Raw genomic sequence first — 20,922 nt, 5'->3', positions numbered from 1 at the left:
GGTTCAGATTCTGGAAGGCGCAGCAGAGGCTAACATGAATTGTTGTTCTAGAAGTTTTTTCTTTTAATGCAAGGTACATTGTGTGAATTTTCTGAATAACAAACCCTAACACACTTCTACACAGAGATGTATGCTTTACCTGACTTTGTGCAGCAGAGTCCCCTGCTTTCTCCCAACAGCCTATAAAGGCAGGTGGGGTGAGTAGCCAGTCTCCCCTTTCTGCAGGTGCAGAAGCCGACATCATGACAGTACTGTTTAGTGAGTGTCTCCCATGGCCAGGAGAGGACAAGATGCCTTTGTTTCCTACTGACTTAATGTGAGGTGACTGCCCTAAAGTTAGGGAGGGACTTAGCCAAAGTCATTAAACGATAGTGTTTCCAACTTTAAACGCCACCATACTGCTCTCAAACATGGAGAGGCAGCTTCAGAAGAGGCCAAGAAGGCAGCGTTCTTGAGCTGGTAAGAAAAGATGTGGGAGCCTCTTCTCTCCCACACAAGTTTATATGAGATTACAACTTGGGTTCGATTTACCTGTGATAGATCTTACAGGTTGATGACATTAGACAGCCTGTCCCGGAAACATCTTAAGGTTTCTGTCAGGGACACAGAATCCTGGGCCAGACCACACTGTGGTGTGGCAACTGCCAGCTGATGTGGAACTTTTCATGAGTCTTGTGTTCCAGCTTCCTTTTCTGCTTCAAGATTACAGCACTTTTGATGTTAATTTAAAATGCCATTGATCCTGCAGAAAAGAGGAATCTTATAAGTTCTAAAATGGAAGACTATTAGTTCTGATTCTCATTAGTATATTAGTAGATATGAAATCTAAACATGTGGACTCTTCCTGATCACACTGGTTGCCCACATTCAGTAACCTTCCTGTCTTTGCTCCTTTACGTCATGGCCAGGACGTGTGAGGACAGCAGTGTGGCATTTTATGACTTTGGGAAGTAGGCAGGTAACAGTGTTGGTTGTGAAGCAGGTGTAAGACCTTGTTGTGATTCACTCTCTCCCTCAGAAGAAGGTGGACTTTACGTTCGGTCTTCATGGAGGTCCTCAGAGGCGGCTCTCGTCAGGGTATGTTGTCCTGGCTGGAGGTCACAGAGGCCTAGGAGGACAGTCCAAGATCAGCTTATGGGAAGGGGTTTTTGTCCTGATACAGATATAAACAGGCACCATGGTCACCCGGGCTCATGATGCAGCTTCGTGTGGCAGGACGTGCCCTCAGGGGTGCCAAGCGTGGAGTTAGGTGAAGGAGGAGAGCTGTATTTACTTTGCCTCAGTTTTGGTGTCCATGTGAGTGTCTTCTCAGATGGAGTTCTGGTTCATCCAGAACTGATTTTACCCAGCCCGACCTCTGGGTGACTGCCTCAGGGGTTCTCCTGCCCACCCCCCGCCCCCCACTGTAAACCGCCTTCTGGAAGCTGGGAGCTCTGTCTTTCCGTAGAAGTCGTGCTTTTTCTTTTTATTCCTGATGGTGGCTCTGGCCTGAGTCCGCCTGGTCCCTTTGGGGCCCACTAGCTGGTTGTCAGATTGGGTGACTGAGTTTGTGGCTCGGTGGCCGGCTGCATAGGCAGCGCATTTTCAGTCCAGCCTTTGAGTGCCCACGCTCAGAGCCCCTTCTCAAACTGCTCCTTTTCACTCTCCAGGCACATGAGTAGCGCTGAGCAAGTATTGACACAGGGATTCCATGAACTGGAGAGCATTTCCTGAATAAGGAGGGCGTACCAATATTCCGCATGCTGTGTTTAAAAGTACTCTCTGAATGAATTCCAGGTCTTGGGAGGCAGTACACTTACGTTTCAATCACCAACTGATGCACACTGTTTATGGAGAAATATAGTAAAACTGGAAAAGGTGGCTCAGCAGTTGAATAAACATTTCTAGTAAGCATTTATGGTGCTGGATATGGAGGGTGCAGACCTGGGGATGCCCAGCTGCAACCCTCCAGGGACCTGGAGCAGGCATAGAGTGTGCACACGGATGGTCTGGGGTGGGGCAGCCTTACAGGGCTACAGCTCTTAGATCCAAGTGGAACAGTTCATGTGTCTTATTCAAAGATAGTTCAGAATTCTTAAGAGAGTGAAATGGCTTTCTAGAATCATCATTTTTTTCCATCATTTGAGTTTTCAGAAGGAAAAGGAAGTCAGTTCTTGGTTTGTCTCTGACCTGAGGGGAATGGAGAGTTTGGAGGAGTTGGTAGCAAATCCTTGAACAGTTTGCCCTCTCAGCAATGGGATGGGAAGGGGGCAGGTGTCAGGCTCTGTGAAGGGCCTGGGGGCTCGTTTCCAGTACTGGGGTTAGGTAGGCTCTGTGTGGCTTCCAGAGGCAAACCTAGGACTCGGAAGGCAGGAGTTCCTGGGAGGTAGGTGCTGTTGCACTCGGGGGAGCTCTTGATTATCATCAGAGCTGGCTCGAGAGTCCAGGGCCACCATGCCAGGTGGGCGTGCAGACAGGACTGGGCCCTCTATCTGGGCCCTCAGATTCTTGACTTGTGAGTTCCTGGAGGTTCTGTGATTGTATATGGAGGCTGCTAAAAAGAAGGGTCGTGTCAGGTGATGTGCCACTTCCAGGCAGGTGGGGTTAAAAGCCTTCCAGTGCTCCTGGGACTGCAAGTTTCCTGGATTGATCCATTGGAGGCTATAAAATGAAGAGCTGCCGTTTACTGAGCACTTACTATGTACCAGGTATTGTGTAGAGTGCTTTGCATCCTTGGTGGTTCTCTGAACCACTCTTGCAAGTGGATGCTGTATCTTCATTTTAGGGGAGAACAGAGGTTAAGTGATCTGTCCATTGTCACAGAGGTGGATATGGGAAAGCTCTGGGCCCAAACCCAGTGCTGGTTGGCTCAGAAGCCGGTGGGCTTAACAACAGTGTCCCACCTCCTACATAAGCAGTGCCCAGCATGAAAGTTGAACTCTAGTGCATCTTCTGAGGTTAACCTTAAATGTGAAGTGTTTTTAAACGTTAAGTTTTGCATTTCCATTTTCTTCCCGTATCCTACCACCTTTCCCTCCTTAAAATCTTCTAGCCTACTGGGTCCTAACCTTTTTGGGTGTCAGGATCCATTTTTATGATCAGAAACATTCAGGAACTTCCACATAATGGCAGGTGTACTTTGAGTAGCTGTTTTTTTGTTTTTGTTTTTGTTTTTGGAGAAAACTCAAGGACAGAAGCTACTCCTAATCCAGTAATGTTTTGAAATGAAGTTATAGCTTGTTGTCAAAACAGCATCTACTTAAACCTGGAAGCCGACTTTACTTGTATGTGTGTGACACCTAGGATCGAACCCTTTGTACTGCCTCTGGTTGGGGCCTCCTGTCGTCCCTACTGCTCTCCCTTTTCCAGAAACCTTTCCTGCTTTAATCCAAGACAGTGTCCTTCCGGCACTGTACATAACTTAAAAATCCTGCATTCCTGCTGAGTATAGGTCTTGTTGAACACGTTTTCCATGGGATTGCAAGCTCCTTGCTGGCAGAGCATGAGTTACTCCCCAGGTATCCAGAACTTCTTCAGCAAGTGGGTGCTCAGATGCTTGTTGATCTTCCTGTGAAAAGGGCTGGTCTTCAGAATTGGCTGTCAGCACTTACTGAGCAGGTATGAGGTGCCAGCACTTTTCACCTTTAATCTGTACAGCAACCCTGGGAGGCAGGTACCAGTGCAGAAACTGAGGCTCAGTGGACACACAGCTAGAAGGGATGACACTAGGGTTGGAACCTACCCACCCAGTCCTTAGCCACCTGCTGCTGCCTCCCATGTCACTCGAGAGAGGGCAGTGGGTACAAGGCAGGCATTCCACTCTCCTGCCTGGATTTGGATCCTTATGCTGGATTCATCTTTACAACGTTGTTATGCTCGTCCCAGAGGAAAGTTGTACCTGAAATACTTTTTGCTTTCTCTTGAGCTGGCTGAGGAAAAGGTGTGAAGTGTTTTTTCCTTTTTGTTTCTTGGCTGGCATTTTTCACCCCTGACAGAGAAGGTGGCTCTTGATCTTAGATTCACTGGCTGTCTGTGATCCCTGGAGACACTGTTCAAATGCTACCTTGGGCCCCTGTGTCCTTTTTTGGTCATGTGACAAATCAAACCCTTCCTGGACAACCCCCTCTCCCGAGTTTCATTCGTCAAGGGCCAAAAAATGGGTGTTGCTTTCTCCAGGTCACACCCTGTGGTGGGTCAGCCTCATGGCTGCTGTGGAGACTCTAGTCACTTGTCCACTGTGTGCACAAAGTGATTTTGTAGGTGGCTGGCCTTGGCTCTGTGATGGGGGGTTCTGTGGTGCAGACGTCAGCAGTCAGGTGAGTTACTGATGGAGAACTCAGCTGCACGTGACCGTGGCTCGCACCGAGAGGCCATTGGTGGCCTGGCAGCCCTCCTCCAGGTGCCAGTGGCCCCGCTGTCCTGCTTGTACCTTCAGATCCTTCCCTTACCCACAGTCCGGTCAGATTTGGCTCCGCATGGCGCCTGGCCCCGCAAGCTGGCTGCAGCTCTGCTTGCACACACCTGGGGGCTGGTTCTCCTTGTCCCCTTGATGCCTTACTTGGATATTCCTGCCTCCCCTATTCCACCTTAGCTCTCTCTTTTTTTTTTATTTTTTATTTTTAAATAGATATCTGAACCCCATCCCAGAGACTCAGACTCAGCAGGCAAGGGGAGGAAGCTCTGTTTTGTTTTTGTTTTTTTTAAATAAGATTTACGATTTATTGATTTATTTATTTATTTATTTATTTATTTATGGCTGTGTTGGGTCTTCGTTTCTGTGCGAGGGCTTTCTCTAGTTGCGGCAAGTGGGGGCCACTCTTCATCACGGTGCACGGGCCTCTCACTATCCCGGCCTCTCTTGTTGCGGAGCACAGGCTCCAAACGCGCAGGCTCAGTAGTTGTGGCTCACGGGCCCAGTTGCTCCACGGCATGTGGGATCTTCCCAGACCAGGGCTCGAACCCGTGTCCCCTGCATTGGCAGGCAGATTCTCAACCACTGCGCCACCAGGGAAGCCCCCACCTTAGCTCTCTTGACCCCTCTTTCCATCAGGTCCCTGGCCTAGCTTGCGTTGGGTCGTGGGGTGGTGGCCATGTCCGCTTTCCCTTGGGTGATCCTCAAGGTAGCTACCTGTGTCCTCCTTCCTGAAGCCAGTCCTCCTGAAAGCCACTTCCAGTTAACACTTCCCAACTTTTTTTTACCCCCTTGGTGCACCTTGCATCTGTGCCAGGCAAATAGTTGGCAAGCTAGCTTTTTAGTGCTGCGAGGGTGGGGGGTGAGTGACACTGACGTGTAGGTATATAAACTAGGAAGAGTTTACCCTTTCTGCTCATTGTTTCACATTGTTTCCTTCAAGTGTTCAGTTAGATAGTTGCAGGCAGAGCACCTTTACTAATTCTTTTAACCCCTTTTCCCCAGAGGGAGGTGGCACTGCGCTCATGACAAGAGCTTAAACGCAGAGGGGCTCATTGGCTTGTGTTACTTAAAGGCCCAGAAATGGGTCTCTTCTCAGGTGACGACCTGGCTTTACTCCCGCTCTCTGTTTTGCTTTTTGTTGTGTTGACTTTGCATAGTGGGTGTCTTCTCCCCAGCCCCTGCAGCTTTGGGATTCACCCTCACTGACCATTATCCAGGGGCAGAAAGAGAAGTCACCTCTTTCCCAGAAGGCCCAGCAGACATTTCCCGGTGCCTTCTCTGGACTTTGATTGAAATAGCAGGCTGTGTTCGTTGGTTCACCCCTGAATCTGGGCATGGTGTTAGTTCCACCCAGACTGACCCAGAGTAGAGGGTGTGCCCCCAAGAAACATTAGGTCCTGTTAATGGGAGAATGGGGTGGGGAGTGGGCTGGCAGTGACCCCTGAGTGCGTGCTGGTTTAGTCACTTCGTTGATATGATAGCGCCTTCAAATAGTTGGGCGCCTTCAAATAGTTGGGTGTCAATGCTAGGCCTGGGAGACTTGGGTCCAGATGACAGAATGGATGTGACTGAAATATGAGGTCTGGCATAAGCAACGTGATTGTTTGGATGGCGTCAGGTCACAGCCAGGGTTCTAAGTACGCACTCCTTCTGGTTGAACTGCAGACTCTGATTTGCCTGTAGTCACGCTTGGGTACCTTGTCTTAGTGCAGGTGCTAGGTTGCAGCTTCTGACCCTATCCTGGGCTAAGGAGCCCTTTAGGAGTCCAGGAGAGCCTCACCATAGCACTGCTGATTCTCCTGTCCCCATCACCTCTCCTGATGCTGCAGTAACTGCCTGGATGAGCCTGGGTGGAAGGAGACAGTGCCTGTGACCCAGGCAGGAGCTGAGTTCTCCAGACTTCTGTTCTCTCGGCCTCAGAGGCATAGATGATTACTCGGAGGTCTGGTCCGAGCTGATTGTCTTACCCATTTCCTCTTGTCTGTCCCCCCCGTGCCGTCGTCGTCGTCCCCCACCCCCCCCACCCCTGCTTACCAGAAACTGGTACCTGCATTTCTTTCCCTTAGGTTAACTGAAATGCATTGGGTCAGGTGATCTTTCATGTCCCTCCATTTTTCCCTTCCAATCTGGGGGGCTCTAGGCAAGCACCCGAAATTGGTGATGTCTGTTCTCCCTTTGCTGGATGCTGGCAGCCTGGCAGTGGCAGATGTGGGCCACATGTTACATTTTAGGCATGTCTGGGGGCGAGGAGGTTTGTGAATGGTTATTTCACTTTCACTTCTATTTTAAAGGAGCTTCGTATTCTTAAGCATTTAAAGTTCTCCCTTTGAAGGTTGGTCAACAGGCCAAAGCTTCCACTGAGTGCAGGAGCCTCACTTCTCACCAAAGGGCAAAAGTATCACCCTCCCAGGTGTTGTGAGCTCATCCTGAATTCGCTTGTAACCTTTCTCCTCTCACCACTGAGTCAAAGTACTGTTTGGGATTGAAATTGGAGTGGGAGAACAGAGAGGGAAACTGTTCTGTTATTTTTTTTTTTTTTTTGTCGTCAGCATTGTGTGTGTCTGTGTGTCTTGTGGACAGACTTCTTCCACATGGCGGGAAATGTAGCAGCTCTGGGATTTGAACTCTTGAAAGCTAGGACATGATCAAAAATGGATTCACTGACTTGCTTCCAGTTTGAAAACTCCGGAGAATCACTCCAGCTTGGCTTGGGGGTGGGGTGAAGGGGGCTTTGTAAGAAAATGGCAGTGCCCTCAAGAAGTCAGGGAGGAGCTTGCAGAAGAAGCAGAGTCTGTTGTGCAGACAGAAGCAGTAGGTGTCCCTAGACTGCTATAGCCCTCCCATGTGGCAGGACAAAAACAGTGAGGTCTGGGGCGGGGAGGTGGGGACTGTCTTAGGGTTTCTGGTGAACCTGCTTGTCAGCCCCACTCAGAGTTAGGGGAGCAGGAGTCTGCGTGTTGCCCTGGGGATGATGCTCCTACAGTAGGCATGGTTTTCTGTACCTTTGGTGGTGGGCTCCCCCAAGTTGGGGAAATAGGAAGTGGCATCTTCTGCTCTGTAAGATGAGCCAACAACCTTGGGCATGAGGATGCCCTTATGCTTGTCCCTTCAAGCTGTGTCCCTGGGTCATCGTGCTTTCCTCAGTGGCCTGCCTCAGGGTTAGTGCTGAATGCATCTCCTTGGGAACAAAGCAAGCCTGAGGCCTAACACTGCGGTTCCCATTGTCCCCTGGCTCCCTGTACCTTACTGCATCGGCCTTTCCGCTCTCTCCAAACCTCATGCCCACCGTACCTCCTTCCGCTTGAGTATTTTGGCTTTGCTTTGGGGACCCCTGTCTGGCCTTTAAGACTTTCCCCAGGTATTCTCACCATGGCTTCCAGCAGTCCAGCTGACTGCTTCCCTCGGCATGCTGTGCTGTTGGTTGGTGGTGCCACAACCCACTGCTCAGCTGGCCGCCTCCCTTGGTTGCCCCATTCCTACAAGCAGGATCGCTAGGGAGATGTAGCTGCTTCCCAGCCAGTCTCCTGTGTGCTGATCTTGCCTCTGTGCCGGCCCCAGAGTGAGTGTCCAAAAACAGACTGGGATGTTTCACCCCCTCAGTTGGGGCCATGTGGCTGACTGGGTAACATGTGAGCTCTGTAGGTGACATAGTGAAGAAGAAGACAGTCTTTCTCCGGGTGGAAAACTTGGGCTTTAGAGTTGAGAACTGAGTTGGAATCTTGACTCTGCTGTTCACCATGTCGCTTTGGAAGAGGTTAGGTTTGTAGCCTTAATTTTCTCAGGAGGATGTACATACACTGCTTAGGAAAGCTGTTGAGAGTAGGATGTGGTCCCTGGCCTGAAGCATCTTGGATGTTGATGTGTGCATGGTAGCGAACAAACTTGTTGGTGGGCGGCTCACCCAGCTCCCATCCCCTACTTCCCCCTCCCTCCCTCTGGTCCATGCCCATTGGATGCTTAGTGATTGGGGTCTAGCCAATCATGGGGCTGCGTCTTCCTGGCCAGTGATTGGTTCAGGGATGGACCTGTGGCCATCTGAAGGTTTTAGTGCTCTGCTGGAGTAGTTGGAGGAGACTTGAATGGGGAAGGATGTGAGCAGGTTGCTGCTAGGGTCTGCTGCCTAGGGACAGCCTGCCCAGGAGTGAGACTGGCCCAGAGGGATGGGGAGGAATAAGTTGCCTGGGCCCAGCTGGCGCTAGATGAGTCAATGGCTTCTTTTCTTGATGAAGCCCATTTGAACTGGCTTTTCTGTCACTTGCAACCAGGAGAGTCAGCTGAGCACATTATGCCCCAGCCTCTGGCTCAGGCATCCTCTCTCCTCCCCTGCTCCAGCCACACTCAGCTGCTCATCAGCTCCTGACCCGCTGTTACGCCCCCACCTGGGTGGCCTGCCCTCCCTCTATTCTCCCTCCTTCCTTCCCTTCCTACCTCCGTCTCTGGGCTCCAGGTCCAGCATGCCTTTCCCAACAAGCCCAGTGCCAGCTGTCCCAGGAGCACTGTCTTCTGACTGTTCTGGCATCCTGGTCTGATCTTGCTCACCTTTAACTTGTCTGACATGCCTGTGTCCGCCCTACCCCGTTCTTTTGCTGGTGCATAGTTCATTCTGTTAGGGCCAATGACCAGTTTATTGTGGATCCATCTCTGATTTCAAGCTGTGGGTAAGCGCAAGCAGTGCCTAATGTGGGAGGACCAAGCTGGGTTCGGGGTAAGAAAGAGTTCAAGTTTGGTGGGGACTGGGCAGGGCAGCTGCTGGGCTTACTGGTATTGGGGTTGGGATGGCTGGTTCCCTGGAGGATGCCCCCCTCCTGTGATGGCTGCTTGGCCCTCTCCAGACTTCAGCCCTTTGGAGTCCTCCTGTGGTGCGTCAGTTCCCTTGGAGCCATAGTGGCATGGTCAGCACTCAGGCATTGAGCCTATCCTGTGTGTGTCACTCAGTTTTAGGGAGTCGAGATTCTAGAGGCTGGAGACAGGACGCAGGAAGCGGGGGAGGTGGGCAGCTACAGGTTTTGCAGCACTTGCCTAGCCCCCCTCTGTGGTGTGACGAATCCCTCAGGCCCAGCCCCCCCAGGAGTGCACATGCCTCCTCCCTCCTTCGGGCCAGGCCTGGACTCCCCCTATAAGAGGGTTCTGAACCCTGAACCCCAGCTGTTCTGTGAGAGCAGCAGCTCCAGGTCCTACTTGGTTGCTTCCACCTGAGTGGCCTCGGGGTGAATCACTTAGTGTCTCTGGGCCTCAGTGTCTTTATCTGTGATATGTGGCTCTTGGTGCCATCACCTGGTGGTGTCATCCTAAGGGGCTGAGCATGTTAGGTGCCTGGTGCAGTGTCTGGCTTGGTTTAGTCACCTAGGTGAGGGAGCTGATACTGTTTCTCTGTTAAAGATGAGGAAAAGAGTGAGGGAGGTTGTCCTTACCTGAGGCCTTGCAGCTGGAAGGAGCAGAGAGTGGATTTTAATCCTGTTAGTGGGTAATAGACCTGCAGGTGGAGTTCAGCATGGAGGGACTGGATCTCATTCAATCTAATGAGCAACCCTACTTAACAAATCAAGTGTTCAGTGTCTTTTGGCATCATCTTTATAAGGGTTATTTCTTTGTAAGGACTTTATCTTTGGACCATAACAGAAACAGGAGGACAGGAGCAACTCTTATCATATGCTCATTCTGTGCCAGGTATTATACCATTTAATAGATGAGTCTAAGGTTTAGCCAGGGTAAGTAGCTGGCCACCGCACAGCTGACCTCAGAGCCTTTGCTTTTCTTAGGAGGCAACATTGCGCCCACTGCAGGGAGCAGAGGGGACTGTGAAAATCCCTGCCGAGCTCTTTCCTTCCTGGCTGAGCGCTGCTGCTGATGGAGATGGTCTCTGCACTGTTCTGTATGGTAGCCACAGCCACATGTGGCTAGTGAGCACCTAATGCGTGGGTGGTACACCAAGGAATTCACTTTAAAATTTCTATTTAATTTTAATGCCTACCTGAATTGGACAGCGTGCTTCCAGGGCCTCATCGCTTTTGCTTTGGGTAAGAGTTGGGGCCCGTGCTGTGTTTTTCCACATGGGGAGTTGGGTAGCATGGGGGTGCAGAGTACGGCCCCTGTCCCCTCCCAGCGACCCTCAAGTCTTGACCCCTCCCCTGTCACACAGCCTGGTTTCTCTGATATCTCTGGGCCCCCTGAGCCATGTCAGCTCCATTCACGAGGTCTTGTCTCATGGAGAAGAAAGGCTTCTTCTCATTTCTTAAGTACAGGTTGGTGAATACGAAATCCTCTGAGCCTCCCCCCAAATGAAAAAGACAAACGGATAGCCAGAAAGAAAGGGAGGGAGGAAGAGAGGGAGGGAGGGAGGGAGAAAGAAAAGTATTTCATATGCAAGGGTTTTGGAGTTCAAATCTATATAGCTCTGTTTCTGAGATGTTTGTCCTTGGACAAATCACATCAAATATTGCTGACAATCTGTCAGACTTGCTGTCCTCTATAAAGTGAAGACAAGCCCTGCCCTACTGAAGGGTTAAATAAAGCCTGAAGGGAAGTTGCTGGGTTCATCGTAGACACTGAACACATATAAGTCCCCTCCCTGCTTTTCTTGGGGGTTGGGGGCGGAGGCAGTTTATTCCCCTGGATGAGTTTGTAGATATTTAACTGTGGTTTTCACAGATGGTATTTTTTGCCAAAGATAGTCTTCCTTTTAGTGTGAGCAGTTACCAGACAACATTGCATAATTTTGCACATTTCTGAAAGCTCCCTAGGGGGAAGCAGGAAGAAATTGGTTGTAGAACAAAATCCCACACTTGTAAAAGGAAAGGCACACTTTGGAAGAGGTGCTTGGGTTGGAACTCCCAACCAGGTTTACAACCTGCCTGAACTTCTCCGAATCCCTCTGTATTGTGGTTGCAGACTGGGGAGGGGAGGGATCAGAATACAGATTCGTGTGTGTGTGTGCGAAATCGCCTTTAGGAAGCAGTGTTCTTTTGGTATGGAGAACTTACTCAGAACTAACAATCACAAGCTCCCAGAGACATCACCAGACAGAGAAATGTTGATGTGATTAATAATCAGAAAATACACCTCACATTCAAATATGTGGGGGCAAAATGTTGTTGGCAGATAATCAAGACGGCGTTAAACTGTCCTGTTGCTATTTTATATCTCCTAGAGCATCTCCCACTCTACCCACCTCATCCCACAGCACCCTGCTCCAGGACCCAGGAGCAACTTCATACTTCACCCTTTTGGAAAATATTTACATGGCAGGAGGCATAGCCATGGTCACGTCCTTTGATCAGGTCATTTTACTCTTGGAAATTTATTTACAGATACATGGTCATTTTTAATAACAATGTTAATGAATATATTTATGTAATAATAATTTTTAATATCATTAATTAAATGGCGTGGGAGAGGCTTAGGAAACATGGTGTATCCACAGTGTCAAATAGCGTAGAGCTGTGAAGAATGATCCCGCAGGCTCTGTAGAAAAATGGACAAGCCTTGCCATGGTGAAGAAAAGGAGCATTTTTTGTCAGCCCTGCACAACTAGAAAAGGCAGAAAAACTAGAACTTGGGGTAAAATGGGAAACATTTGTATTGGGGCAATAGGAACGGTTTTTGTTTTTCCTGTGCTCCATTGTTTTTTCAATTAAACAGTAAAAAAATGAAAATAAAAGTAGATTGATTTAGCCTGAAGAGCACTCGAACTATTGAGAGCAATCACATGTGGAGTGGATCGTGGGGCCGCTGTGTACTGCAGCCAGCGGAGAGGAGAGGATTATTTCCTCTCTCATGCCTTTCTGGGAGATTCAGAGCAGGGGTGTGCAACTCTTTACCCCAGTCAAGTCCACCAGTCGTATTTTTCATGCTCTCAGAGCACTGGAGTCCAGCCTCCCAGGACAGAGAGGATGTGCAGGACTCTTTTTAAATTTTTATTTGTTTATTTTATTCTAATTAATTAATTAATGGCTGCGTTGGGTCTTTGTTGCTGCACGCGGCATTCTCTAGTTGCAGCAAGCAGGGGCTACTCTTCGTTGTGGTGCTCAGGCTTCTCATCGCGGTGGCTTCTCCAGTTGTGGAGCACGGGCTCTAGGTGTGCGGGCTTCAGTAGTTATGGCACGTGGGCTCAGTAGTTGTGGCTCACCAGTCTAGAGCACAGGCTCAGTAGTTGGGGCGCACGGGCTTAGCTGCTCCGCGGCATGTGAGATCTTCCCAGACCAGGGCTCGAACCCGTGTTCCCTGCATTGGCAGGCAGATTCTTAACCACTGCGCCACCAGGGAAGTCCTGTGCAGGACTCCTGAGTTTTCATTGCAGTCAGTGTGGCCATAACTGTGGCCCTGTTAAAGCCCCGGCATCATCCGTGCTCCCTGCTTTTCTCCACCTTAGTACGTCCAGTCTATCTGTAAGTCCTGGTGGCTCTACTACCAAAATGTGTATTCTCCCTTCATCCTCTATTCTCCATCTCTTGTCCAAGCCTGGCCATCACCCTCTTGGAACACTTCCCTCTTGCCCCTTCCAAACCAATATCAGATCACATCATTCGCTTAAGATCCCATGTGATTAGAATAGACATCCACTTTCCTTATTGTCATGATCTACAGGTGCTGTGTGACTTGGACCCTTCTTCCCTTTCTCATCTCAGTTTATACTTCCCTCTCCCTCATTCATGACTGTGCGCGTCTGCTTCCCAGATCTGTGACCTCAGGTTCCTTCAGGCTTCTGTAAAGAGCCCCATCCCCTCCCTGCTGTCACACTGCCTGCCTCCAGACTACGTGTGTTCATGGCACACATAGGAAACAGGGCATCCAGGCAGGGCACTGGGAAACTAGAAGTGGGAGTGGGGGGACGAGCAGTACATTTCTTCAGTGTAGTTATGAGAAAAGTAAAGTGTTAGGGAATGTATTAAAATATTGAACTTCTGTTGACTTTCCAAGTAACATTATTGATTTTCATAAAAGGGAGCACTGTGTCCATGAACATAACTTTTTTATGTTAGGTGGGTTTTTCTGTTTGTTTTTGCTTGACTTTGATAATCACCATGGAGAAACTCAGTTTGCATGCAGAGATGATAAAACTTAGAACGATTTTTTTAGTAAACCGTAATTTATAAGAGTTGATATCTAAAGAATCCAGGTTCTTTCCTCTTTTCACTTATATGTAATGTTGAATTACAGTAATGCAAGTGGATTTTAGTTTCATTCAAACTTTATTTCAAGGACTTTGAAGTAATGAAGAACTCTGATTTACTCTAGTGGTGTGCCCATAAATGTTTGAAAGCTGGCTCTCCAGGAAAAAAAAAGTATGCCTATACACACATAATTTATAAATTATACTGATAGAAAGGATAGGTAGCAGACAATTTACAAATAATAATGAAACACAACACTTTATTGTCAATTTGATGTAGTCAGTTGTTTCTCACAGACTGCTTTCCTTGGTTTTTGCTGAACTTTTGTATCTATAATCAGCTTATGAGTGTAGTCCTGACATGAACGTTGACTGATAATTTTTATGTTAATGAGTCAAGTAATGTCTTAGCGAATCAGAAAAGACTTTTCAAATACTGGAAGAGGGACTTCCCTGGTGGCGCAGTGGTTAAGAATCTGCCTGCCGGGCTTCCCTGGTGGCGCAGTGGTTGAGAATCTGCCTGCCAATGCAGGGGACACGGGTTCGAGCCCTGGTCTGGGAAGATCCCACATGCCGCGGAGCAACTGGGCCCGTGAGCCACAGCTACTGAGCCTGCGCATCTGGAGCCCGTGCTCCGCAACAAGAGAGGTCTCGATAATGAGAGGCCCGCGCACCGCAATGAAGAATGGCCCCCACTTGCCACAACTAGAGAAAGCCCTCGCACAGAAACGAAGACCCGACACAGCCATAAATAAATAAAAATAAATAAAAAAAAAAAAAAAAAAAAGAATCTGCCTGCCAATGCAGGGGACACGGGTTCGAGCCCTGGTCTGGGAAGATCCCACATGCCGCGGAGCAACTAGGCCCGTGAGCCACAGCTACTGAGCCTGTGCGTCTGGAGCCTGTGCTCCGCAACAAGAGAGGCCTCAACAGTGAGAGGCCCGCGCACCGCGATGAAGAGTGGCCCCTGCTCGCCACAGCTGGAGAAAGCCCTCGTACAGAAACGAAGACCCAACACAGCCAAAAATAAATAAATAAATTTATTTTAAAAAAAAATACTGGAAGAATATTTCCTCATCATTTGTGCTATTCCTAATGTAACAGCTACAGGCATGACACACTTTTAAGTTTAATCTGCATAATCAACATTTTCTTAAAAGTCTAAACCCCAGGGGTTGGTGAACTACTTCTGTAAAGGGCCAGATAGTAAATATTTTCAGCTTTATAGACCATACAGTCTCTGTCACAACTCTGCCTTTATGCATAGCACAGAAGCAGCCATAGACAATTTGTAAACAAATGAATGTGGCTGTATTCCAAGAAAACTTTATATTCACATAGTTGATTTTATGTTATGTGAATTTCACCTCAATAAAAAATATATAAAATGAAATTTTAAAACTCTTCACAAAAACAGGCATTGGGCTGGATACAGCCCAGGAGTCTACAGAGGCCACCAACCTGACAATAAATCAAGCCCTGATTTGTAGTGTTTGCCAATTTCCATGGTATAAACACTTCCACTATGTATGATTTCAAGCTACTAACATGATGTCTGTCACCAAATGTGGAGTTGGGAAGAGATGCCTCAGTAGTACACCATTTTCACCATGAAGATTTAGTAGTCATGAATAAACTCAGAAACCTAGATAATAGTAAATGTGAGAAAATAAGTAGGAAGTGATGAGTTTTGAGTATTTCATCACCTTTGTTTTCAGTATAACTTATTGTATACAGTTTCTGTCATTGCATTTTCTTTTAGTTAAAAAATCTTTTATACTTTTTTTAAAAATTGAAGTATAATTAATTTACAATGTGTTAGTTTCAAGTATACAGCAAAGTGGTTCAGTTATGTATATATATGTGTATATATATATATCCGTTTTCAGATTCTTTTCCATTATAGGTTATTACAAGATATCGAGTATAGTTCCCTGTGCTGTACAGTAGGTCCTTGTTGTTTACCTATTTTATATATAGTAGTGTGTATATATTAATCCCAAACTCCTAATTTATCCCTCCACCCCTTTCCCCTTTGGTGACCATAAGTTTGTTTTCTATGTCTGTGAGTCTTTTTCTGTTTTGTAAATAAGTTCATTTGCATCATTTTTTTTTAGATTCCACATGTAAGTGATATCATATGATATTTAAATTTCTCAGCCGTTTTATATATATAACACTGAATCACTTTGCTGTATACCTAAAACTAACACAACATTGTAAATCAACTATACATCAATTAAAAAATATATATATATCCAAATGAAGGTGCCCTTGAGAAGTAAAAGGGAGTGCTAAAAGTAAATTACATTAAACAATTTTTGACCACAAATGGTTTATTAAAAAGCAATAAAAATTCCATTTAAAAACTATTTTTAATAAAATTCTAAAACTTTGTTTAAAAGATGAAAAATCCAGGACACATGCTAAAATGGATAGGACGCCGAGTTAACTAGGACAGTGGTCACCCCAGACCTCAGGAATATGGCAGTAGAAGTAAGGCAGAGGTAGTGTCCATCCTTGCTGCTCAGAGGAACATCTCAAGTGATATTTATTTCCACCAGAATCTTCGTCAAATGAAATATAAGTCATTCCTGCTCCTTGGGCACTATGTCTGCTTATGCATGTTGGTGCCTTTGTTTTTCAGGAACTAAACATAAAGCTTACAAGCACCAACTCTGGAGCCAGACTGCCTGGGCCTGATCCTGGCTCCGTGCCTTATTATCTGTGCGGCCTTGGGCAAGTTACCTAACTGATCTTGGAGTGTCACTGCCCTTATACAGAAAATGAGGGAAGTAATAATACCTATCTCCCGAGGTTGTTTTGAAGATTAAATGAGTTAATACACTTCACATGTCTAGAACAGCACCTGGCACACGGGCCTGCTTGCGCAGTTTTAATGCTATTAGTGTCTACCATGTACCTGACACTGAGGTATAAATAGAGGTGATTTGTGAGCTGGGTAGAGCTCAAGGATTTGTGTCGTTTCTTAGTACAGTATTTTTAAAACTGTAATTAGCCACAGAAGTACAAATGGAGGTTTTCTATAAAAACCCAGTTATGTGACTTTTCTAGAAAATTTAGAATGCTGCCAGGCAGGAGATAACTAGCTGCCCACAGCAGCCTTCAGGTGGTCAGTCCCAACCTTATCATTGCATTTTTAACAATGGCTGTGTTTAACATCTGGCTCCCAAGATTCCTGAAAGCTTCACCACAGGCTGTCATGGGCCGGTGTGAGCTGGCTCCAGCACACTCTTGGGTAGAGTCCCTACCCCTGTCCTGCTTGGATCTGGGCTGCAGGCCACAGGCTCCTTGTCCAAGATGGCATCAGTGCCTTTGCAGCTGGCTGCAGGGATGGTTCTCTTGGCTCGAGTGTCATGGAGGCCATGCTTGGAGCCCCTTATGGGTGCACGATGAGCCAGCTGTTCTGAAGGTGGGGTGGGGCCAGAAGTCTGCTCCAGACCCTTTGCTGCCCCAGGCTCTCTCTGGGGCTCCAAGCTGAGGCGGCCACCCCTCCTGGCCCAGGCTCCAGAGGAAGCCTTCCTCTAGCATGTCACACTGGTTATTTTCTTCATAGCTTTCAGTACAGTCACCTTGTCCTGTTTGCTTGTCTGTTGCCTGCCTTCCCCACCCTGAATGTAAGTCCCTCCAGCTCCCTCTGCTCCCTGAGTTCCTCCTCAGCACATATACATTTTTATTTTCCTGGTAAATACATAGCTGGTGAATGAACTCTGGTGTCTTTTCTTTGTTGGCTGCAGCAGTTTCAGTGTGCAGTCTGAATGGTTTTGGCTCCTGCATCCAAGGTTTTCCTGATGTTGGAGACAGCCATTCCCTCTCAGTGTGTGCAGGGTGCCCTTCTCCTTGGAAACGGCAGCTCTGTCTTCTGGCTGTGTTCTCCTTGCAGATCTCAGAGTCACTTGATAACCTCACCACTGGGCTGTAAAAATTGCTCTAGGTTTCAGCAAGGCTAATGCCATATTTGCTTCTATCCACACCCCCTACCCCCAACCCTGTGCCACTGTGTCCCTGCAGGGCTGTTAGAGCCCTCCCCAGGTAGAGTGACAGTCGCGTTAATCCTTGCCTGTCTTCCCAACAGCCTCTGAGTTAGAGCCATCAGGCAGGGGGCCCAGTTCTCTCCCATCTCTGTGCAAGGAGGCGGTCAGCAGTTGTGAGCAGAGCAGCCTCAGTGCCGGTCCTGGAGGGTTGTGTGCACTGGGTTCTCTCTCCCTTCCCTGCTGGTGGATTCAAGGGATAGAGGACAAGGGCAGGATAACAGCCCCGACATCTTGAGTGCAGTTTGCCAGACAGGTGGGCCCGCCTCTCGGGGACCCTGTGCAGGGTACATCAGATTCAGCCCTGCTTTCTTCCTCCCCTTCGTGATGGGGTCATTGCGTGGTGTAAGGTGGGAGTGAAAAATAGCTGAGGCAGAACCAGTTGCCATAAAAGTATTTGGACCCTTAGGACAGAGTTTAACACCTGAGAATTTATTTCTGAGGGAAAAATGAGAGAAGGAAGTCGTACGTGTGAAGATGATCATTGCAAGATTGGTTGCAGTAGGGGAACCCGGAAGGAAATGGGATGCCCAGCAGTTGGAGAAGGTCAAGGAAATGATGCATTAATGGGACGTTTAGCTGTTAAACAAGATCATTATGAAGATTATGTAACAACAGGAAGAAGTGTTCAATGAAAAAAAAACAGTATGTGTGATGCAATTTCAACTACGTAATTGTTGCAGGCTCTGGACAAGAGCAGGAAAGTCAGCCAGAGAAACGTGGCCATGACTTAGGCTGGTGGGGGCTCGGGGGGGGCTTCAGGGGCTCAGGGGAGACAGTGCTGCAGAGCTTGGCCTCTGGGGTCAGACCTGAGCCATGATGTTGTTATCTGCCTCCTGGGGCTGTTGTGGTTCAAGAGTGACAAAGGTAGTGGCCCAGAAGATACTCTCAGAGAAAAGGAAGACCAAAGTGGGTGGAGGAGAACTCGAGATATTTAGGGTGAAGAGCTTGGGCACCATCAAGCCTCAGGTCCCCATCGGTGAGCCCGGTCAGCACTGTGTTAGGTCAGACATGGTCAGTATGTATAAAAAGTTACGGGACCGGATGTGGGCACACTCAGACAAAGTGCCCGTCATAAGTTGGCCAGGAGGTGGGCTCAGGTCCACCATTTTGGGGTTGAAATCAGGGTCCAAAGAAGATGTGCCTAACTGGGCTAGTGTGAGTGTGTTTATTTGGAGGTGAGAGAAAAGGGGGCTTGCCTGCTCCGAGGGTCCTGCCCCACCTCCGAGGGTGGGGAGGGGTGGAGGCAGCCAGTGGTACCTAGACACCCTCAGTGCCTTTGAGATGCAGAAGTGCCGCCAGGTGGGTCCAGAGGTGGCACCTGGGCCCCAGATGCAGATGTGGAGCTGCCTGGGGGTGGGACTGCTCAGGCAGCGGAGAAGTGGAGTGAGAGAAGGAAAGGGTCTCGGGTTGTGCCTTGAAGAGCTCCAAGAGGAGGAAGATGAGCATGTGGAGGGATGTCAGGATCTGCTCGGGGTCCGAGAGATGAGACGAGGCAGGGCTGACAGGTCCTTGGCTTTGGTGAAAAGTTGGCTGGGCAGAGCAGTTTTGGTGCAGTGGCAGGTAGGGATGAGGTAGAGCTCCTTTTTAATTTCCTTTTTAATGTTAATGTAGGTTTTAGTAAAAACTTGTGCTCTGTTTCCTCACCTAGGTGCCATGGTCAGTTGTGTTTGGTATCCACCTGTATGGTGATTATGAAAAGGGGCAAAAACAGACCTTTAAAAAAGTTTCAAAAAATAGGTTTAAAATAGTGAGAAAGTAATATTAGAAAATGATACACCGAAGGAAATACAGTAAAAAGGGAAATCCTCTGTGTTCCCAGTGCTCCTCAGTGTTCTCTGCCTGGTATGTTTAAAGCAAGGGAAAGCTGCTGTGGTGCTTCTCCTGGAACCCAGCTGGGGTCCCGCCTTGCCTTGGACGTTTGATGACCGGGACCTCGTGTCTCGCTGCAGGGCTATCCTGCGACATTTAGCCATAGGGCAGGCTCTTGTCCTCAGGATCAATTTTGCCACCCCTTGCCCTGTGGGATGCAGGTGGTTTGGGGTGAGGCAGGCAGTGCCGATGGGGGTCCACGCCAGCCCAGCAGGGGCTGCTGTTGGGTGTCAGGCTTTCCCAGGTCCCCAGCAGGGAAGGTTGGGAGGAAGCGACTGATTTGGCTTTTGGTAGCAAGTGACCTCGGGAGCCGTGGTGGTCCTCCCTCACCTTCTACCAGCAACCTTCCACTCATCCGCCATGCCAAGCAGTGCCGCCGCCTGTGGATCACGCTGTCACTGAATTACCATGTTGGATTGTGATGTTTGGTTTCCCCCATTGTTTTAATGTTGCCTCCACAAAAATCTCACCTGGCTTTCCTTCCTCCTGCTTTATGTAACCCATCGGAATCATTTCAGGGTGGCCAAGAAGGTAATTTGGAGACAGTATTTGTGGTTGTGGTGACGTCTAGGACCACTGTGTTGAAAATGGGAGACTCTCTCCGAAGCCATTGGGCCCTGCTGAGCAAACGTGTTTGCCTGGAGCAGTATCAGAGCCTGTGCCACCCTGGTCACAGCCTTCTCCTGCCCTTGCCTCAGCTTTCCCTCTGCCGGCCACCCAGCCATGGTACCCTTGGCCTTGTCTTCCATGGGCGTTGTGTGAGGAGCACTGAGAGTCACCTGCCTGTTCCCATGACCCTTGTGGGGTGGCCAGTACAGGTGACAGCTGGAAACGGGACAGGGCCTGTTTGCTCTCGAGATACTTACTTGGTGACTGCACATCCTGACTTGCTGCAGAGGGAGACCCCTGGGATGTTTATAATATTGGAGTAAACATGGTGCCCAGCAACCAAGGACAGTAAGATGGGGCTTCATTTATCTATCCGTCCTTCATTCATTCATTCATTCATTCACTCACACTTGAGAGTAGTAAGGGTCTAGCTCAGCTGTCTTGAGGGAAGTCGATTTCAGACACTTTCAGTCACAGAAGCTTAATACATTGCAGAAAACCATGAAGAGTGAGGGGGAAAAAGAAGCTGTCAGATGCTTTGAGGCTGTTTTCATGTCAAGAGGATGGAGACAGGTTATCGCTCACACCAGCTGTTTGAGGGGAAAACAGACTGCTGTTTGCCTAAGACTTCCTGTAGATGTTTGTGGCCACTGGCCTTTCCCATGTGAGCATGGGAAGTTGGCTCCCTCTCCTGGGTCTCCAGGAGACCCCCCAGGCAGGCTGAGGAGGGCACATGTCCTGAAGTTCAGTCCTCGGCGGCTAGTGAGCCTTTCATTTCGCAACCTATAAGACACTGTCACCCAGCTGCAGCCACAGTGCATTTTCTGAAGGAATGCCAGGAGTCACCTTTTCCAAGCCCACAGTTGGGATGTGCAGTCTGTTGATGC

General features: G+C 48.5%; 1 protein-coding gene across 2 annotated transcripts in view; it reads left to right on the top strand.

Annotated features, from left to right (window-relative positions):
• MED26 (mediator complex subunit 26) overlaps positions 1-20,922 on the top strand; it is a 39,924-nt gene that overhangs the window by 3,556 nt on the left and 15,446 nt on the right. Inside the window, exon 2 of one of the 2 annotated variants that reach the window (XM_082456299.1) lies at positions 11,541-11,670. The exons of the other annotated variant lie outside the window; for it this stretch is intronic. Coding sequence (XP_082312425.1) covers positions 11,632-11,670 — 39 coding nt within the window. The 5' untranslated portion in view covers positions 11,541-11,631. The remainder of the gene's footprint in view (positions 1-11,540; positions 11,671-20,922) is intronic. 2 annotated transcript variants of the gene reach the window in all.

This window comes from Balaenoptera physalus (genome assembly GCF_965194825.1).
Source record: "Balaenoptera physalus genome assembly, chromosome: 3".
Taxonomy (NCBI): Eukaryota; Metazoa; Chordata; class Mammalia; order Artiodactyla; family Balaenopteridae; genus Balaenoptera; species Balaenoptera physalus.
This window is presented reverse-complemented; position numbering and strand designations above follow the sequence as displayed.